General features: G+C 35.2%; 1 protein-coding gene across 2 annotated transcripts in view; it reads left to right on the plus strand.

The window, feature by feature from the left end:
- The window catches only part of ASCC3 (activating signal cointegrator 1 complex subunit 3), a 253,509-nt gene that overhangs the window by 213,374 nt on the left and 26,224 nt on the right, over positions 1–13,911 (plus strand). For both annotated transcript variants that reach the window (XM_079780725.1, XM_079780724.1), the window contains exon 37: positions 10,510–10,734. In XM_079780725.1, the coding sequence (XP_079636851.1) occupies positions 10,510–10,734 (225 nt within the window). The remainder of the gene's footprint in view (positions 1–10,509; positions 10,735–13,911) is intronic.

Consider the following 13,911-nt stretch of genomic DNA (forward strand, 5'->3'; position numbering starts at 1 on the left):
TATGATATTTTTATGTTGGCCTGTGTAGATATTTCACTTTTAGATTTATTTTTCTTTTTGTATATGTAGTTCTTAACTCCCAGAAGAAAAATATTTAGTAGTTATTTAAATAGATTTGAAGTGACTTAATATTTCCACTTTGAGTTTTATTTTTTAGTTTGTTTATCTTATGTTTGATATAATCTCATAGCCTATAGAAATGAATATTATGAAGAAAGTCACCCTAAGAAATATGTAAAATTAAAGGCAGAAGCAAAGTGATGAGAAAATTTGGTTAGCCTTTAGAGATAGATTAGAAAGTGCAATATTTAACCATTTGTAAGTATTACATATTGTTTCTAATCTCAGTTATTCCTTTTCAGGACTCAAACTTGATAGCCAGCCTCAAGACTTTTATTTCTTAAAAGGAAAATATCTAAACATTGTTAAGCTATAAGGCATTTTTATTATATCTTTGAAAACTGAGGAATTTTTTTTAGCTTTCATCAAAGAGCAATTTTTTAAGGTCTTAGCCATAAATCCTGGGAAATAGAAATTTCTGATGGAATTCTTACCACTGAAATTATTTTAAGTACAGCAGACCTGCTGGTACTCACTATTGTAAGATCCTTTAAAATCCAGCTGTCAACCAGGTGGTCATTCTTACAATGGAAGGAATAAGGTATTATTTCTTGTTCATATTTATTTTTTGGCAAATGATTCTGTGCTTGACCTAAATGGTTGAAGGCCAAACATATGTCCATAAGTTTAAAACATTGATACAAATCAGACACATATATTCACATAGGCCTTGAAAGGAAACACACATAGATCTATGAGTAATTTCAATGATATCCATCAGTATTTACATTTTTGCCATCTGCATATAATAATAAAATTATTTTGATACTTTAGTGAAGCAAAGTGTGTGCATATTAGAAAAATATGATTATTACAGAATTAACTAGACCTTAGTTTTATCATTTTCCAATAAGTTTTATAACCAAGGGTTTTTTGTTTTTTTTCGGGGGGGGGAGGTGTTGTTTTTAGGTTTTTGCTTTTTTTCCCTTTAAATTAAAATATTAAATTAATTCCTGGTATATATTTCATGTGATTCTAGTTTATAGTATCTTTTCTTTTAAAAGATTTACTTTATTCAGTATAGTAGCATATAATTTATTCAGTTTGAATAGATAATATTAATAAAAGTGCAAATCGTGTTTAGAAACAATACTAATTGTGTATTTGATTTAAAAACAAGTTATATCACACACTTAGTGTTTTAGTAAGTTAATGATTGATAAAAGGTAATATGAAATAATAAAGATAAGAATATGAAGCATATTTTCTTATCCCTTAATATATCTAGACCTGGCTTGGTAAATGCCAGATTATTTTTCAAATATTATTATAACATACATAATGTACAATCAATTTAATACTTCAGAAAGGCACAGAAATTTAACAGAGTTCCTATCAGGGAAATTTACTGAAATGCTTTTTCTACAGCTTCAGTGGCCAAAAGACAGCACTGGAATGTGAGAATCTAATTTTGGTTTGTTTTAACGCCTCAGAATGTTACAAATTAATCAAGTGCCACTTAAAGTCTAGAACTCATTAACTTTATAAGTTTTGCTTTTCCCATGACAGAGATTAAGTTATAGCATAAAGATTCTTTAGTCTCTCATTGATCAGCTGGCCATCCCACTGTACAAGTGCCCTCTCCTCTGCTCTTTAGTGATTACAATATAGGCAGTGATGTGTGCAGCCGGAAGTGCTGCTGTACTTCTGCGTAATGCTGACACGAGACCAAGCGTGAACCCGTTCTGGCTGTTTCTCACCTCGGTAGTTTGCTTAGGTAAAGCAGACTCTTATCGTTAGTGCACCTGGAAGAAAACGAATGCACATAAACACACTCACCCAGGCACACTCAAAGTTCACTTGTTCACACACTTACACTAAAGAAAAAAGCCCTAGAGTGTAAGTATTTAATAAGCTTCTGATTTTAACAAGTATAAAAGGTAAGCTGTATAGTCAGTGTATTTAAGGGCCACAAGGACATGTATTGAATAAAGTGACTGGAGCCCTAAGTAAACAATCACTGAAAGACATCTCTGCAGTAGGAATTTGCAGATTGTTCTTGGGAGAAGCAAGTAAGTCAGTGATAGGATGGTGTGAATAAACTAGTATGTAAGAGTGTATATCCCCAGTAAACTCAAATCAGTGTAAATATGCAGACAGAATGTAGTGGCACACACACACATATATATTTTTATTTATTTATTTTTTTTAATGTGAAGTGGCTGGGTTTATGGCATTTGTAAAACAGATTGAGGTTTGTAATGAAAAGGGAAACAAAATGAAAACTATTGAACAGCAGGGCCCATTTGATGTGCTTATGAAAGATGTTGCTTTATTCTGTTTTTTCTTTTGCAATCTAAAAACGGGTTACAAGCAGAGTTCATCACAGGTTGTCAATCACTGTCCTTTAACATTTGCAGGGAAAGATGTCTTTATTCAAGGCCAGCTGGACAAATCGGAGACATAGATTTGCAGTTAGTAGCCTGTCCAGCCTGCACTAAATAAACAAGGACAGGGTAGACAAACCAGCCTCTCACATAAAAATATAATGGGCTCCACTGACCTCGCTGCCCTCCATTCAGCTTCAATCCCAGTTGCATAAAAGCTTCACTGCCCAATTTCAATTTCCTTTAATTACCTACATGATGTAGATAAGAAAATGAACCTCACTGGTAGTCAGTGATCACACAGGAAATTAACTAGACAAGTTGTTTAAAATTAGAGGAGTAATTTGGAGGCAAATAGAGTGTCCTGCTGAGGAAGAAGTAGCTAGAAAGGGTTTTTGTTTGCTTGTTTGTTTTTAAGCAAGGACTTTAGTTTACTTATTCTTTCTGCTGATCCCGGGATTGCTGCTTCTTTAATTAATTTGAACTGAGTAAAAAAATCTTTGGAAGTAGTCTGATAAATCCAGAATAAAATATTCGAAAGAGATAAGAACTAAATAAAGAGGTGAAGCAAACATGCCCCATTCTAAAGAGCTTAGGAAAACTGTGAATTGGAATTCCAGGAATAAACGATCATAGTTTTCACAGGAGGTTCTAAGGAGTGACTGAGGATTAAGTAGCAGTTGTCTTAAGTCAGTCTTCATTTTAAGTCCTTTTTCAAGTCCATAATCGCCACACACGAAAACTAGAATTGCTGTTTTTTTTTTTCATTTAACCTAACTGGTCTAAAATCAATATTTTCAGTTTTATCATTTTGGTTCATAGCACTTGAGTTTTAATTATAAAATGCTGTAGCGTTTCAGAAAAATATAACTATCAATAATAGTTTTCCTTCAGAAAAGTTTTACCAGATGTGTAAGATAAATGATTCATTCTTTTTCTCTGTCTTTCCACAGTGTTTTGAGTTAGTTCACTAAGGTACACAGAAAAGAGCATAGTTTCTTATCACACACTGATGTGAACATTTAATTAGTGTGGATGTAAATTAACCTAATTGGAGATTGGAGACTAAAGCCTGTAGTTTCAAATTTGTAGTTCAAGAATACAATTCCTGAATATTTCATCGTTGATTTGACTGTCTCATATTATGAGAACATTGTCTTTCAAAGAGCCAATATTTTTTGTAACACAATTACATAAAATTTGTGTGATTACTTGGATGAAATGAATGTGCCACTACTGGTAAAGTATCAGTGGGAAAAAAAAATCTGGTTTCTTTGACTGATTTTTAATAATCATATTTTTTAAGTGAGTGAATAAAATGTCACTTTAGGTAGTGAAGTACATTTGCATAATTATAAACAAACATTTATAACTGAAATCTGTGGAACAAAAACTCACATAATTGAAACTTAAACCTCAATTGTCATCCTGTATAGTATCAGATGTTGGATGATGTTGATGATGATGATGATGATTATTATTATTATTATAATACCTAACATGTATATCAAGCCCAGTTTTTAAGTGTTTCATAAACACTACCACACTGAATGATCACACCAAATTCCAATATAAGATAAGGACCTTTCTCTCAGAAGGACACATCACTTGTAAATGGCAGAGCTAAAAATCCACCTGTTGTATCAATTCCCAGATTGAGTGTTCTCTCTACCACCTCACACCATGCCATTCCACCATCGTGATCTCTGACATGTCTATGGGGAAGAATTGCTACTACATTCTTTGGATTCCTCTTTAATTCAAACACTGGAAGCAGAAAAGGAGGGATCCTTAAAGGAAGTAATAGCTTTTGATGAGACCTCATACTTGATGATGAGACACATACTTTTTAACTGTAGAAACTATTATTAATTTGATATTTTATAAAAATTTATAAATCAACTATCAACCTCTTTGAAGATCTCAAAAAAATTGCCAATGTCAAATTTAATAACAAAAAAGAAATTACTTATTAAAAGCATATGTTAAATAATAAAATTGATATAGGCGCACTCTAAAGAGTTTTCTGTAATAGTCAGTGTTCCTCTTCTTCAAGTCATGTTTGAACCTTAACCTATCACTCCTCCCTTCTTCATTTAAAAATAGTAACTTTTTACTCTTTCAGCTCAATCAGAACCTCCTCAAAGATACCTTCCCTGACCCACTCTTATTATTTGTACCTCTCCCTCTTTATACGTATCCAGTCATTTTACATCTATTCACAGTCAATTTTGATTAAGGTCTGGCTCCTCAACCTGACCCTAAACATTCATAAGAGTAGGGGGTAATTTCTGCTTTTGTTCACCATTTAATATCCAAGAATATGCTGAGTAAATATTTGGTAAAGAAATAACTCAGCATGCTGAGACAGACCTTGTCCACTGTGGTTTATTAAAATACTTTTACTTTTATTAAAGTGAATAATTTTTACAAAGAAATTATGAAACCCTTAGTTTAGAAAGATTGCTTTATGTACTGAGAAAAGGCATCACTGAAAGTCACTGTCTGCAGGTAATCTACATGAAAAATCTGATGGCTCCTTTATTAGACTTAGAAGGATCTCTTTACTGCTTAGCATTTTTTCCAACCTAAAATGTACTTAGCTATTAGCAGACTCATCTGATAACTGATACTGCTGGCAGGGAGCAGAATCACAGTCCTGGTGAAACAGGGGATTAGGGCAATAAATCGGGTAATTCAAGCAGAATTGGCACAGTTTGGAGAGTAGTGGAGTCACATCTTACATGGAGTTTAGATTCTAACGTGAGCAAATGCAACGAAAAGCACTAATGATCCAATTTACCTGAAAGTACAATAAGCATGGTTGTGAGTGATGAGCCCTGTTCAGATATGCTGCTTCTCAGTGAGTTCAACACCACTAGGTTTTCCTTGAGCATTGGAGTAAGTCATTGTCCCTTTAGTCTGGCACCAAATGAAGTAGTTGGCTTGCATTTAGAAGTCATGCTTTATGAAAAATGTGCATCTCAGAGTACTAGAATCACACATCACAGAAAGATGTTCACACTGTCAGACATACATAGGAACTAAGACAGAAATGCCCAGTTTATATTGTTATCAATCATCAAAATTATTCGATTTTCCTTTCCCTCACTCTCTCCCCCTCTCTTTCTCCATCCTTCCCTCTCCCTCTTCCTCCCTCACTCAGTGTAGGGAAGGGAGATGTATAATGTATATAATCAAATTTGAACAAGATGGTACAGAGGGAAGTGGATTACTTAGCTAATACTATTAATTAGTGCTTTCAGCCAAATTCTTCCCACATAATTTTATTTTAATCGAACTTTTCATATAATTTGTAAGTCTAAACCCATATTCTACATATCCAAAACCTGGAGAACCAATTCAGGTTGGAGTATTAAAATAGCTATTCGATTTTCTTCTGGTAAAAGATCAGAAGAAGTTGTCTTTATGAACAGTAGTAAGAAATATAAATATGAATACTTTTTAGACTATGAAACAGATTTACAGCTGATTTCTTCTCCCTCTACCTCTACCTATCTGGCTTATTGCCGTCTCTTTAAGTGTATTTTGCATGCTTGACAGAAAGGAAGCTCCTGCTCACTGTGTTCCCCACTTCTCTGTTATTAATAGCAGCATCATTCTCCTCATCCCTGAGGCTTAAACCTTAGACCCCTCCTTATCTGTTTTCATGGATCTGCTTGTACTGTGTTCTCTGCCGGGAATGCAGGGCATCTCTCTCCCTCTCTCCTCTCCTACAAACTGTTCTAAGCTTAGAACAAACACTGCCTCCTTGGGGACACTTTCCAACACATCCAACTCACTTCAGGGCTCTTCCCTGATTAACAGTATTCTATGCTTAAAATAATTATTTATATTAATTATTTGCCTCAATATCATTTTAATATCCTTGAAGGAAAGATAGTGTTTTATCTGAACCATCTTCTGCTTACCTGCTGTTCCATTTTTTCTTTAGCCCTGTGGTAAGGCTGGGATGGGTGGATAGTTGCTGATGGAGATTTGGGTGGAGCCCAGGTATTGGATTGAAATGGGTCAATCATGAGGTGACAGTTCACCTGAAATTCACCTACAATAAAAAATAATAGCACTGTCATTGTAACTGGTCCTCATTCTTTAGCAGATAACCTCAGAGAAAATAGGAAGGAGCTGAAATGACATAGGAAAAGAAAACCAAGATGACACATGGGGCAAAGCATTGTTAACTGCTAATGTGTCAGCATACACTTCTTACATAAAGCAGGCCAAAAGGGTGAAGACTGTGTTCAAAACAGTACAGAGTACATGTGATGTTTTTGACTATTGCAAAACAAAATAAAACAAGAGACATAATTTAAACATATTTCCAGTTCCATTAAACAGAATGTTGCAAATATTCATTAAAGATACGTTTTTAGCATACTGTTTAAATCAATTGAAATTACTTTTATACCACATTTTCAGTTTCTTGGACTCACCTTTTTCTGTCCCACTACCGGCCTTTGGGTAGACTATTCCCAGAGTACTTTTCACTTCTCTCTTCATCTAGTTAATATCTGCTCATCCTCTATGTCTTAGTTTATCTGCCTTTTTTTTTTTTCTTTCAGGAACTCTTCGTAACTTGGTCAGATTTCTTTGCTAAACTCTCTCACTCTTCTGTGTATTTCTTCTTCACACCACTTGAATTGTGACGTTGTGATTTATAATAAGATATATATATATTGCTCTTGAAATATATATTTTTGGTCTTCATCCCTGTTTCTGGCAGAGAGCTCCTTAAAACCCTTGTAATTTCCTAAGTGCTGAGAGCAGTAAATGTGCCTTTTGTTATGTTAATGAGGTAACTTTCAGAATGCACCTGAGAATGGAAACTCCTTACCGAACCTGTAGTTAGAAGGTTAGAATTTTTAACCCCACCACTCCATCCCACCCTCATTTCCCAACCTCTGGGGGAAGAGGGAAAGGCGGGAGATTGAATTAATCACCGATGATGTTATTAATCATGCCTATGTAATGAAAACTTCCTAAAAACCCAAAAGGACAGGGTTTGGAGAGCTTTCCAGTAGGTGAATATATGGAGATTTGGGTAGAGGCTCAGCTCAGAGAGGGCATGGAAGCTCTGGGCCCTTTTCCTATACCTTGTCTATGCATCTCTTTCATTTGCCTATTTCCTGTGTTTTATCCTTTCATAATAAACTAGTAATCTAGCCCTGACTGGTTTGGCTCAGTGGATAGAGCGTCGGCCTGCGGACTGAAGGGTCCCAGGTTCAATTCCGGTCAAGGGCATGTACCTTGGTTGCGGGCACATCCCCAGTGGGAGGTGTGCAGGAGGCAGCTGATCGATGTTTCTCTCTCATCGATGTTTCTAACTCTCTATTCCTCTCCCTTCCTCTCTGTAAAAAATCAATAAAAAAATATATTAAAAAAAAAAAACTAGTAATCTAATAAGTAAAATGTTTCTCTGAGTTTGTGAGCCACTCAAGCAAATTAATGGAACCCATGTGAGGGATTGTTCGAACCCCCAATCTGTAGCCAGTCAGTCAGAAACACAGGTGATAATCTGGGTTTACAACTGGCATCTGCAGTGGGGAAAAGAGACAGTCTTATAGAGTTGAACCCTTAATTTGTGGGACCTGATGCTATCTCCAGGTAGATAGTGTCAGAATTAAGTTGAATTGTAGGACACCTAGCTATATGTAAGACTTGTTTGTTGGTGTGGGACTTCCCCCCCCACACACACACACACCTCCTACACACACACACACACACATTGAAATTAGTGATTGGAACTACTTAAAAAATCAACTTGTCAACCAACCAAAATATAAAAAAGTCTGCTGTGATTGAGATTGTATTAAATCAATTTTGGGAGAAATAAGGTATCTTTCTCCATTTAGTTAAGTCTTTAATTTTTCTTAGCAATGTTTTTGATTTTCAGTACATAGGTCTTTTACATCTTTTGTCAGATTTATTTCTAGGTATTTAATATATTTTATATTATTATAAATTTGTTTATAGTTTTGATTTTTGGTTGCTAATATACAAAAATACAATTGATTTTTGTATATTAATCTTGTATACTGAAACCTTGCTAATCACACTTATTCTAGTAGATTATTTTATAGATTTCATTGGTTTTTCTATATTGATGATCATATCATCTACAAATAAAGAGTTTTATTTCACTTCTTCCCTTTCCATCTGGATGCCTGTTATTACTTTTTCTTGCTTGATTGCACTGGCTAGAACCTCTGATACAATGTTGAATAGAAGTACTAAGAACAGAGATCCCCGTCTTGTTTCTGATCTTAAGGGAAAGCATTCAGTCTATTACTGAAATATGATGTCAGTTGTGGGTTTCTCAAAAAAGCCATTTACTAGGTTGAGAAAATACCCTTCTTTTCTTAGTTTACTGAGAGTTTTGGGGGGAATAGGTGTTAGATTTTGTCAAAAAAAATGCATTAATTGAGATGATTGTATGGCTCTCAAGTTTATTAATAAAGTGAATTACATTAATTGATTTTCAGGTATTAAACCAATTCTGTATTCACTCATTGCACTCCTGTAGTTTGACATTTCATTGTTAAGCGCATATACATTTAGAATTGTTTTGTCTTCTTAGAGAATTGACCCCTTTATCATTATATAATTCCCTTCTTCATCCATGATAATTTTCCTTGCTTTGAAGTCTGCTCTGCCTGAAATTCATAAAGCTACTCTTGTTTTCTTTTGATTGTTGTTAAATGGTATATTTTTCTCCACCCATTTATTTTAATTTATATGTGTCTTTAGATTTAAAGTGGTTTTCTTGTAGACAGCATATAGTTGGATCATGTTTTTGTATTCACTCTGATAGTTTCTGTCTTTTAATCAGTTCATTGAGACCATTGACATTAAAAGTGATTATTGATAAAAAGTTGACCCTTGAACAATACTGGTTTGAACTGCATGAGCCACTTACATGTGGATTTTTTTTTCCCGTAAATATACAGTCAACCCTTCACATATCTGAGTTTCACTTCTGTGGATTCAGCTCACTGTGAATGGAAAACAGTATTGCTTTTGTTGTTGTTTGTTAAGAAGAACAGTGTGCTCTGGCATATTTCAGAGTGGTGCATTTTGCCTCCCCCTGCTAGAAAACCCCAAAGAGATATTTCTTTGATATTAACTGTGGGAATCTGGTCAAGCTCCTGAAGATAAATTTCACAATATTGTGGGAGCCCACCAAGATCGTCCCCCTGGAGTTTTTAGCACTCAGCGTTGTCCACACAGAGCCTCCCACCATTCCTCAATTGCAGTTAAGGTTTTCTCACCCCGGCACTGGTTCCCCTGGCAGTTTCAGCTTATGAATCTCTGCTCCTCTTAGCGGTGACTCCCTGAATTGGCCTGTGTTTCCAGTGGTGGGGACAATAGTTTGTCCTGTGTCCTCCCTCATATGGAGCCAAGAAGCGTTGTTAATTTTTCAGTCTGTTTAGCTTTTTACTTGTTAGGACAGAGTGGTAGCTTCCAAGCTCCTTATGTGTAGAACTGGAAATTTTGAACAAATTAATTTAAAATAGTACACCCTTTTCTTACCTCACCAGTCCTAATTCTGCTCCCCCTTAATCCCAGCTCCACCTTATTTCTCCCACTTATCTATAGATCTTAAGTATTACTTTTCCAAGAAGCTTTCTCTGACCCACTAAAGTAACTAAGTTCCCAAATTGAATGTTCCTTCAGCACTCTGTACTTACCATAACATTCATTACACTTGATAGAACTTTGTCTCTGATGCGCTCTTAGTCTCTAGCTCACTGTGTGGGGCCAGTGTCAGGCATGATATTTGATGCCTAGTAGAGTCGCTGTTATTTTTGTTGACTGTATAAATAAGAAAAGCATTCATGAATTTCACATGTATTATACATTACTTGCTTTTCCTTACATATTAATAATAGTATTGAACAAAGCAAAACTCTTAAGGGATAAGGTTATCTATGATTTTTCTAAACCATGTTTTAAATTTCAGTAATTAAAACTAAAAAGTACATTAATTATTATACTTTTGATCTAGCACAGTAATATATATATGGATGTGTGTGTTTTTCAGGATGCAGAAGAATACACAGATTTGCCAGTAAGGCACAATGAAGATCATATGAATAGTGAACTGGCAAAATGTCTTCCCTTTGAATCAAACCCTCATTCATTTGACAGCCCTCACACCAAAGCACATCTCCTGCTACAGGCACATCTCAGCCGAGCCATGCTGCCCTGCCCGGATTATGATACTGACACCAAAACTGTCTTGGACCAAGCTCTCAGAGTGTGTCAGGTATGAAAGTCATTTCTAATACCTACATTTTCTCCCATCACTTCTTTTTTGTTGTTTTAGAATTAAATATACTTGCATGTAAACATTTTTATTGTGGCATTTTAAAGAAAAACTTGGTGAATCAAATCAAGAATTTTCAAAGGAAAAGCAAATATGAATTCCAGTCATTCATTCGATCAAAATTTATTGAAAGTAAACTATTACCAGGCCCTTTTCTAGGCACTGAGCATACAGCAGTGAATGAGACAGAAAAATATCAGCTCTCATGTGTTTCCAGTCAAGATGACAAGGACAGACAAAAATACGTCAAAGTATCTCTCAGGCTGTAGAACACTGCAGAATATTACAATTTCATTTATGAATTCTACATCTGTGTAGAGTATCTACATCTATATGTGAATATGTTCCCAGAGAGAAGATTCAGAATAGTGTTCACTAAAAGATTAACAGTAGCCATCCCTGTGTAGCAGGATTTGGGTTGATTTTTAACTTATTCTTTATGCTTCTCTAAAATGTTTAAATGTTTTAAAATGAGTTTCTAACAATTTTATTATCAGACAAAAACTTCGTTTTATCATTTAAATGAATAGGGATATTTCCTAAAATTAGAGTAACCATAAACTTATCAGAAATTAGAAGGGAAGTAAGGCCATAATAAACACATAAATTTTTTTGACACCCTTTTTGTAACCAACACATGGTTTATCTCTCTAGGAAGATGATTTGCCACTCTTTATTAGTCACACTTTATAAACGGGGGTTAAAGTTCCTAACATTGTCTCTAGGGCCCTGGATACCCATTTGTGTTTTCTATAACTGTTTTCCCTCCTTAAACACTGACCTGTTAATGAACCCTGGGGTCAGAAAGGGTTGGCGAAAAGTGGCAGGAGGAATTAAATTTTTCTACATGTAGATATACTTAATAGATGTATATAGGTGTAACATATCTAAAAGTTATTTAATCAACTTGCTGGTACTTTCTTTTTCACTATTCAGTCAGTAGTGATTTTCAGGCTATGTGATAATAGAAATTAGCAATTTCTAAAGGAGCCTATTTCTAAGTTTGCTAAAAGGGCAAAGGATTCAGGATTTAGCCTCTATTAGATATTTTATATATAACATCTAAAGAGAATAGTTTTCTCTTTAATTATAAAACTAATACCTTTCATTGCAGCAAATCTGGAAAAACATTAAAATTAGTCATTTATAGTAATTTTATCTTCACCCCCATGAATATGAGTTTCTTTTCTTTTTTTAATCTTTTATGAAGATGCTTTTTAATTTTTTTATTTTGAAATAAAATTTAGACATACAGTATAAAAATTTGTAGAAATAGTAACAACATTTTAATATATTCTTCACCCAGCTTCCCCTAATGTTAATATCTAGCCTCAATACTAATCTAGTCCTATTAACTAATCCACAGGCTTCATTCAAATTTTATCCATTTGAATTTCACTCCACTAACATCCCTTCCTCTGGACCAGGATACTTCCTTGACTTTCATGACCTTGGCACTTTTGAACAGTACTGGCCAGTTACTTTATAGAGTTATACCTCCGTTGGGTTTGCCTAATGTTTCCTCATAGTTACATTGAAGTTATATATTATTGGCAAGAATACCACAGACATGATGCTTTATCCTCTCAGTGTATCATCAGGAAGCATGTGACATGAATGTCTCATTACTGGTGACGTTTACTCTGTGCACATGGTGGTATCTGCCAGGCTTCTCCACTGCAAAGTTCCTTTTTTTTCTTTTGTAATTAATAGGTATCTTGTGCAAGATACTTAGAGGTTTGAGATTATGCAAATATTCTGTTTCTCATCATACTTTCTTACATTATTTTCAGTATCCATTGGTGATTTTTGTCTGAAATAATTATTACTATTATGGTTTCTATTTCCTTTATCCCCAGAATTTACTGTAAGAAAAAACTTTCTCTATTTATTTACTTTATTTAGTTATTTATTTGTGTAAGTATAGATTCACGAGTGTTTGTTTTATTCTACGAGGTAAAATCCATTACTGTCATTTATTTTGCTACTTACATTGTCTCAGTGTCAGCCACTGGGGCCTCTCACACTAGGTCCTGGATCACGTTGACATGCCCCATCATTTTGTGAACACCACCTCGCATTTTGGCATCTTGTGCTTGTTCCCCTGTCCCAGGCTTGGAATCAACCATTTTTCCAAAGAGCTCTGGTTCTTTTTATCAGAGCATGGTTTTAGAGACCAAAAGCTGAGCGCTTGTTGACTCCATCCCTACCTGGGTGTCTTCGCCTCTAGACCCACTCAGTGGGCAAGACTAGGAAATGAAACTATGTATACTACATAGACATCTATATCTAGTTGTATATCTATAAGTGTATGTATGATTATATGTGTGAAAAACATTTGTATTCATAAAATCATGAGTTCATTCTAATAACTACAATTCTAATCCAATACCAAAGGCTTCATTTTAGTTCCTCCCCTTGTTAATTTATGACTCCTTTCTCCACCTGTGAGAAACCTGGCTCTCACTAATCAAAATATATTTACTTATTTCCCCAATTCTTGCATACTCCTGATATAGTTTTAGAATTACTAACCCTTCCTCCTCCAGAAAACAAATGTATTAGCTAGAGTATAATAGTTATTATAGTTCTTTTTTGTCTTTAGAGGCTTAGAAGCTCCTTTACTTTGTACATTTACAAATACACGTGTCCTTTCACTTGTTTCTTTTACAAATTTTTATTGTGTTATTTTATAACCTTTAACTTAATTTATAACATTAAATATTCTCAAGCATAATGATTGTACTTTATGCCTTCACATGAAGGTTATAGTTTATTTAATGAGTTCTCTGTTGTCAGACATAGAGTGTGCAATTTTCCTTTATTATAAACTAGAGGCCCGGTGCATGAATTTGCACACCAGTGGGGTCCCTCAGCCTGGCCTGCGGGATCAGGCCGAAACCAGCTCTCCAACGTCCCCCGAGGGCTCCCAGATCGCAAGAGGGTGCAGGCCCGGCTGAGGGGTCCCACTGGTGCATGATCAGGGCCGGGGAGTTGCGCAGGAGGTTGACCAGCAGGGAGGGAACGTGGGAGGGCTCCAGGGCATGTCCAGCCTGTCTCACTCAGTCCCGATCGGCCGGACCCCAGCAGCAAGATAACCTACTGGTTGGAGCATCT

The sequence above is a fragment of the Cnephaeus nilssonii genome, assembly GCF_951640355.1.
Source record: "Cnephaeus nilssonii genome assembly, chromosome: 9".
Classification (NCBI taxonomy): domain Eukaryota; kingdom Metazoa; phylum Chordata; class Mammalia; order Chiroptera; family Vespertilionidae; genus Cnephaeus; species Cnephaeus nilssonii.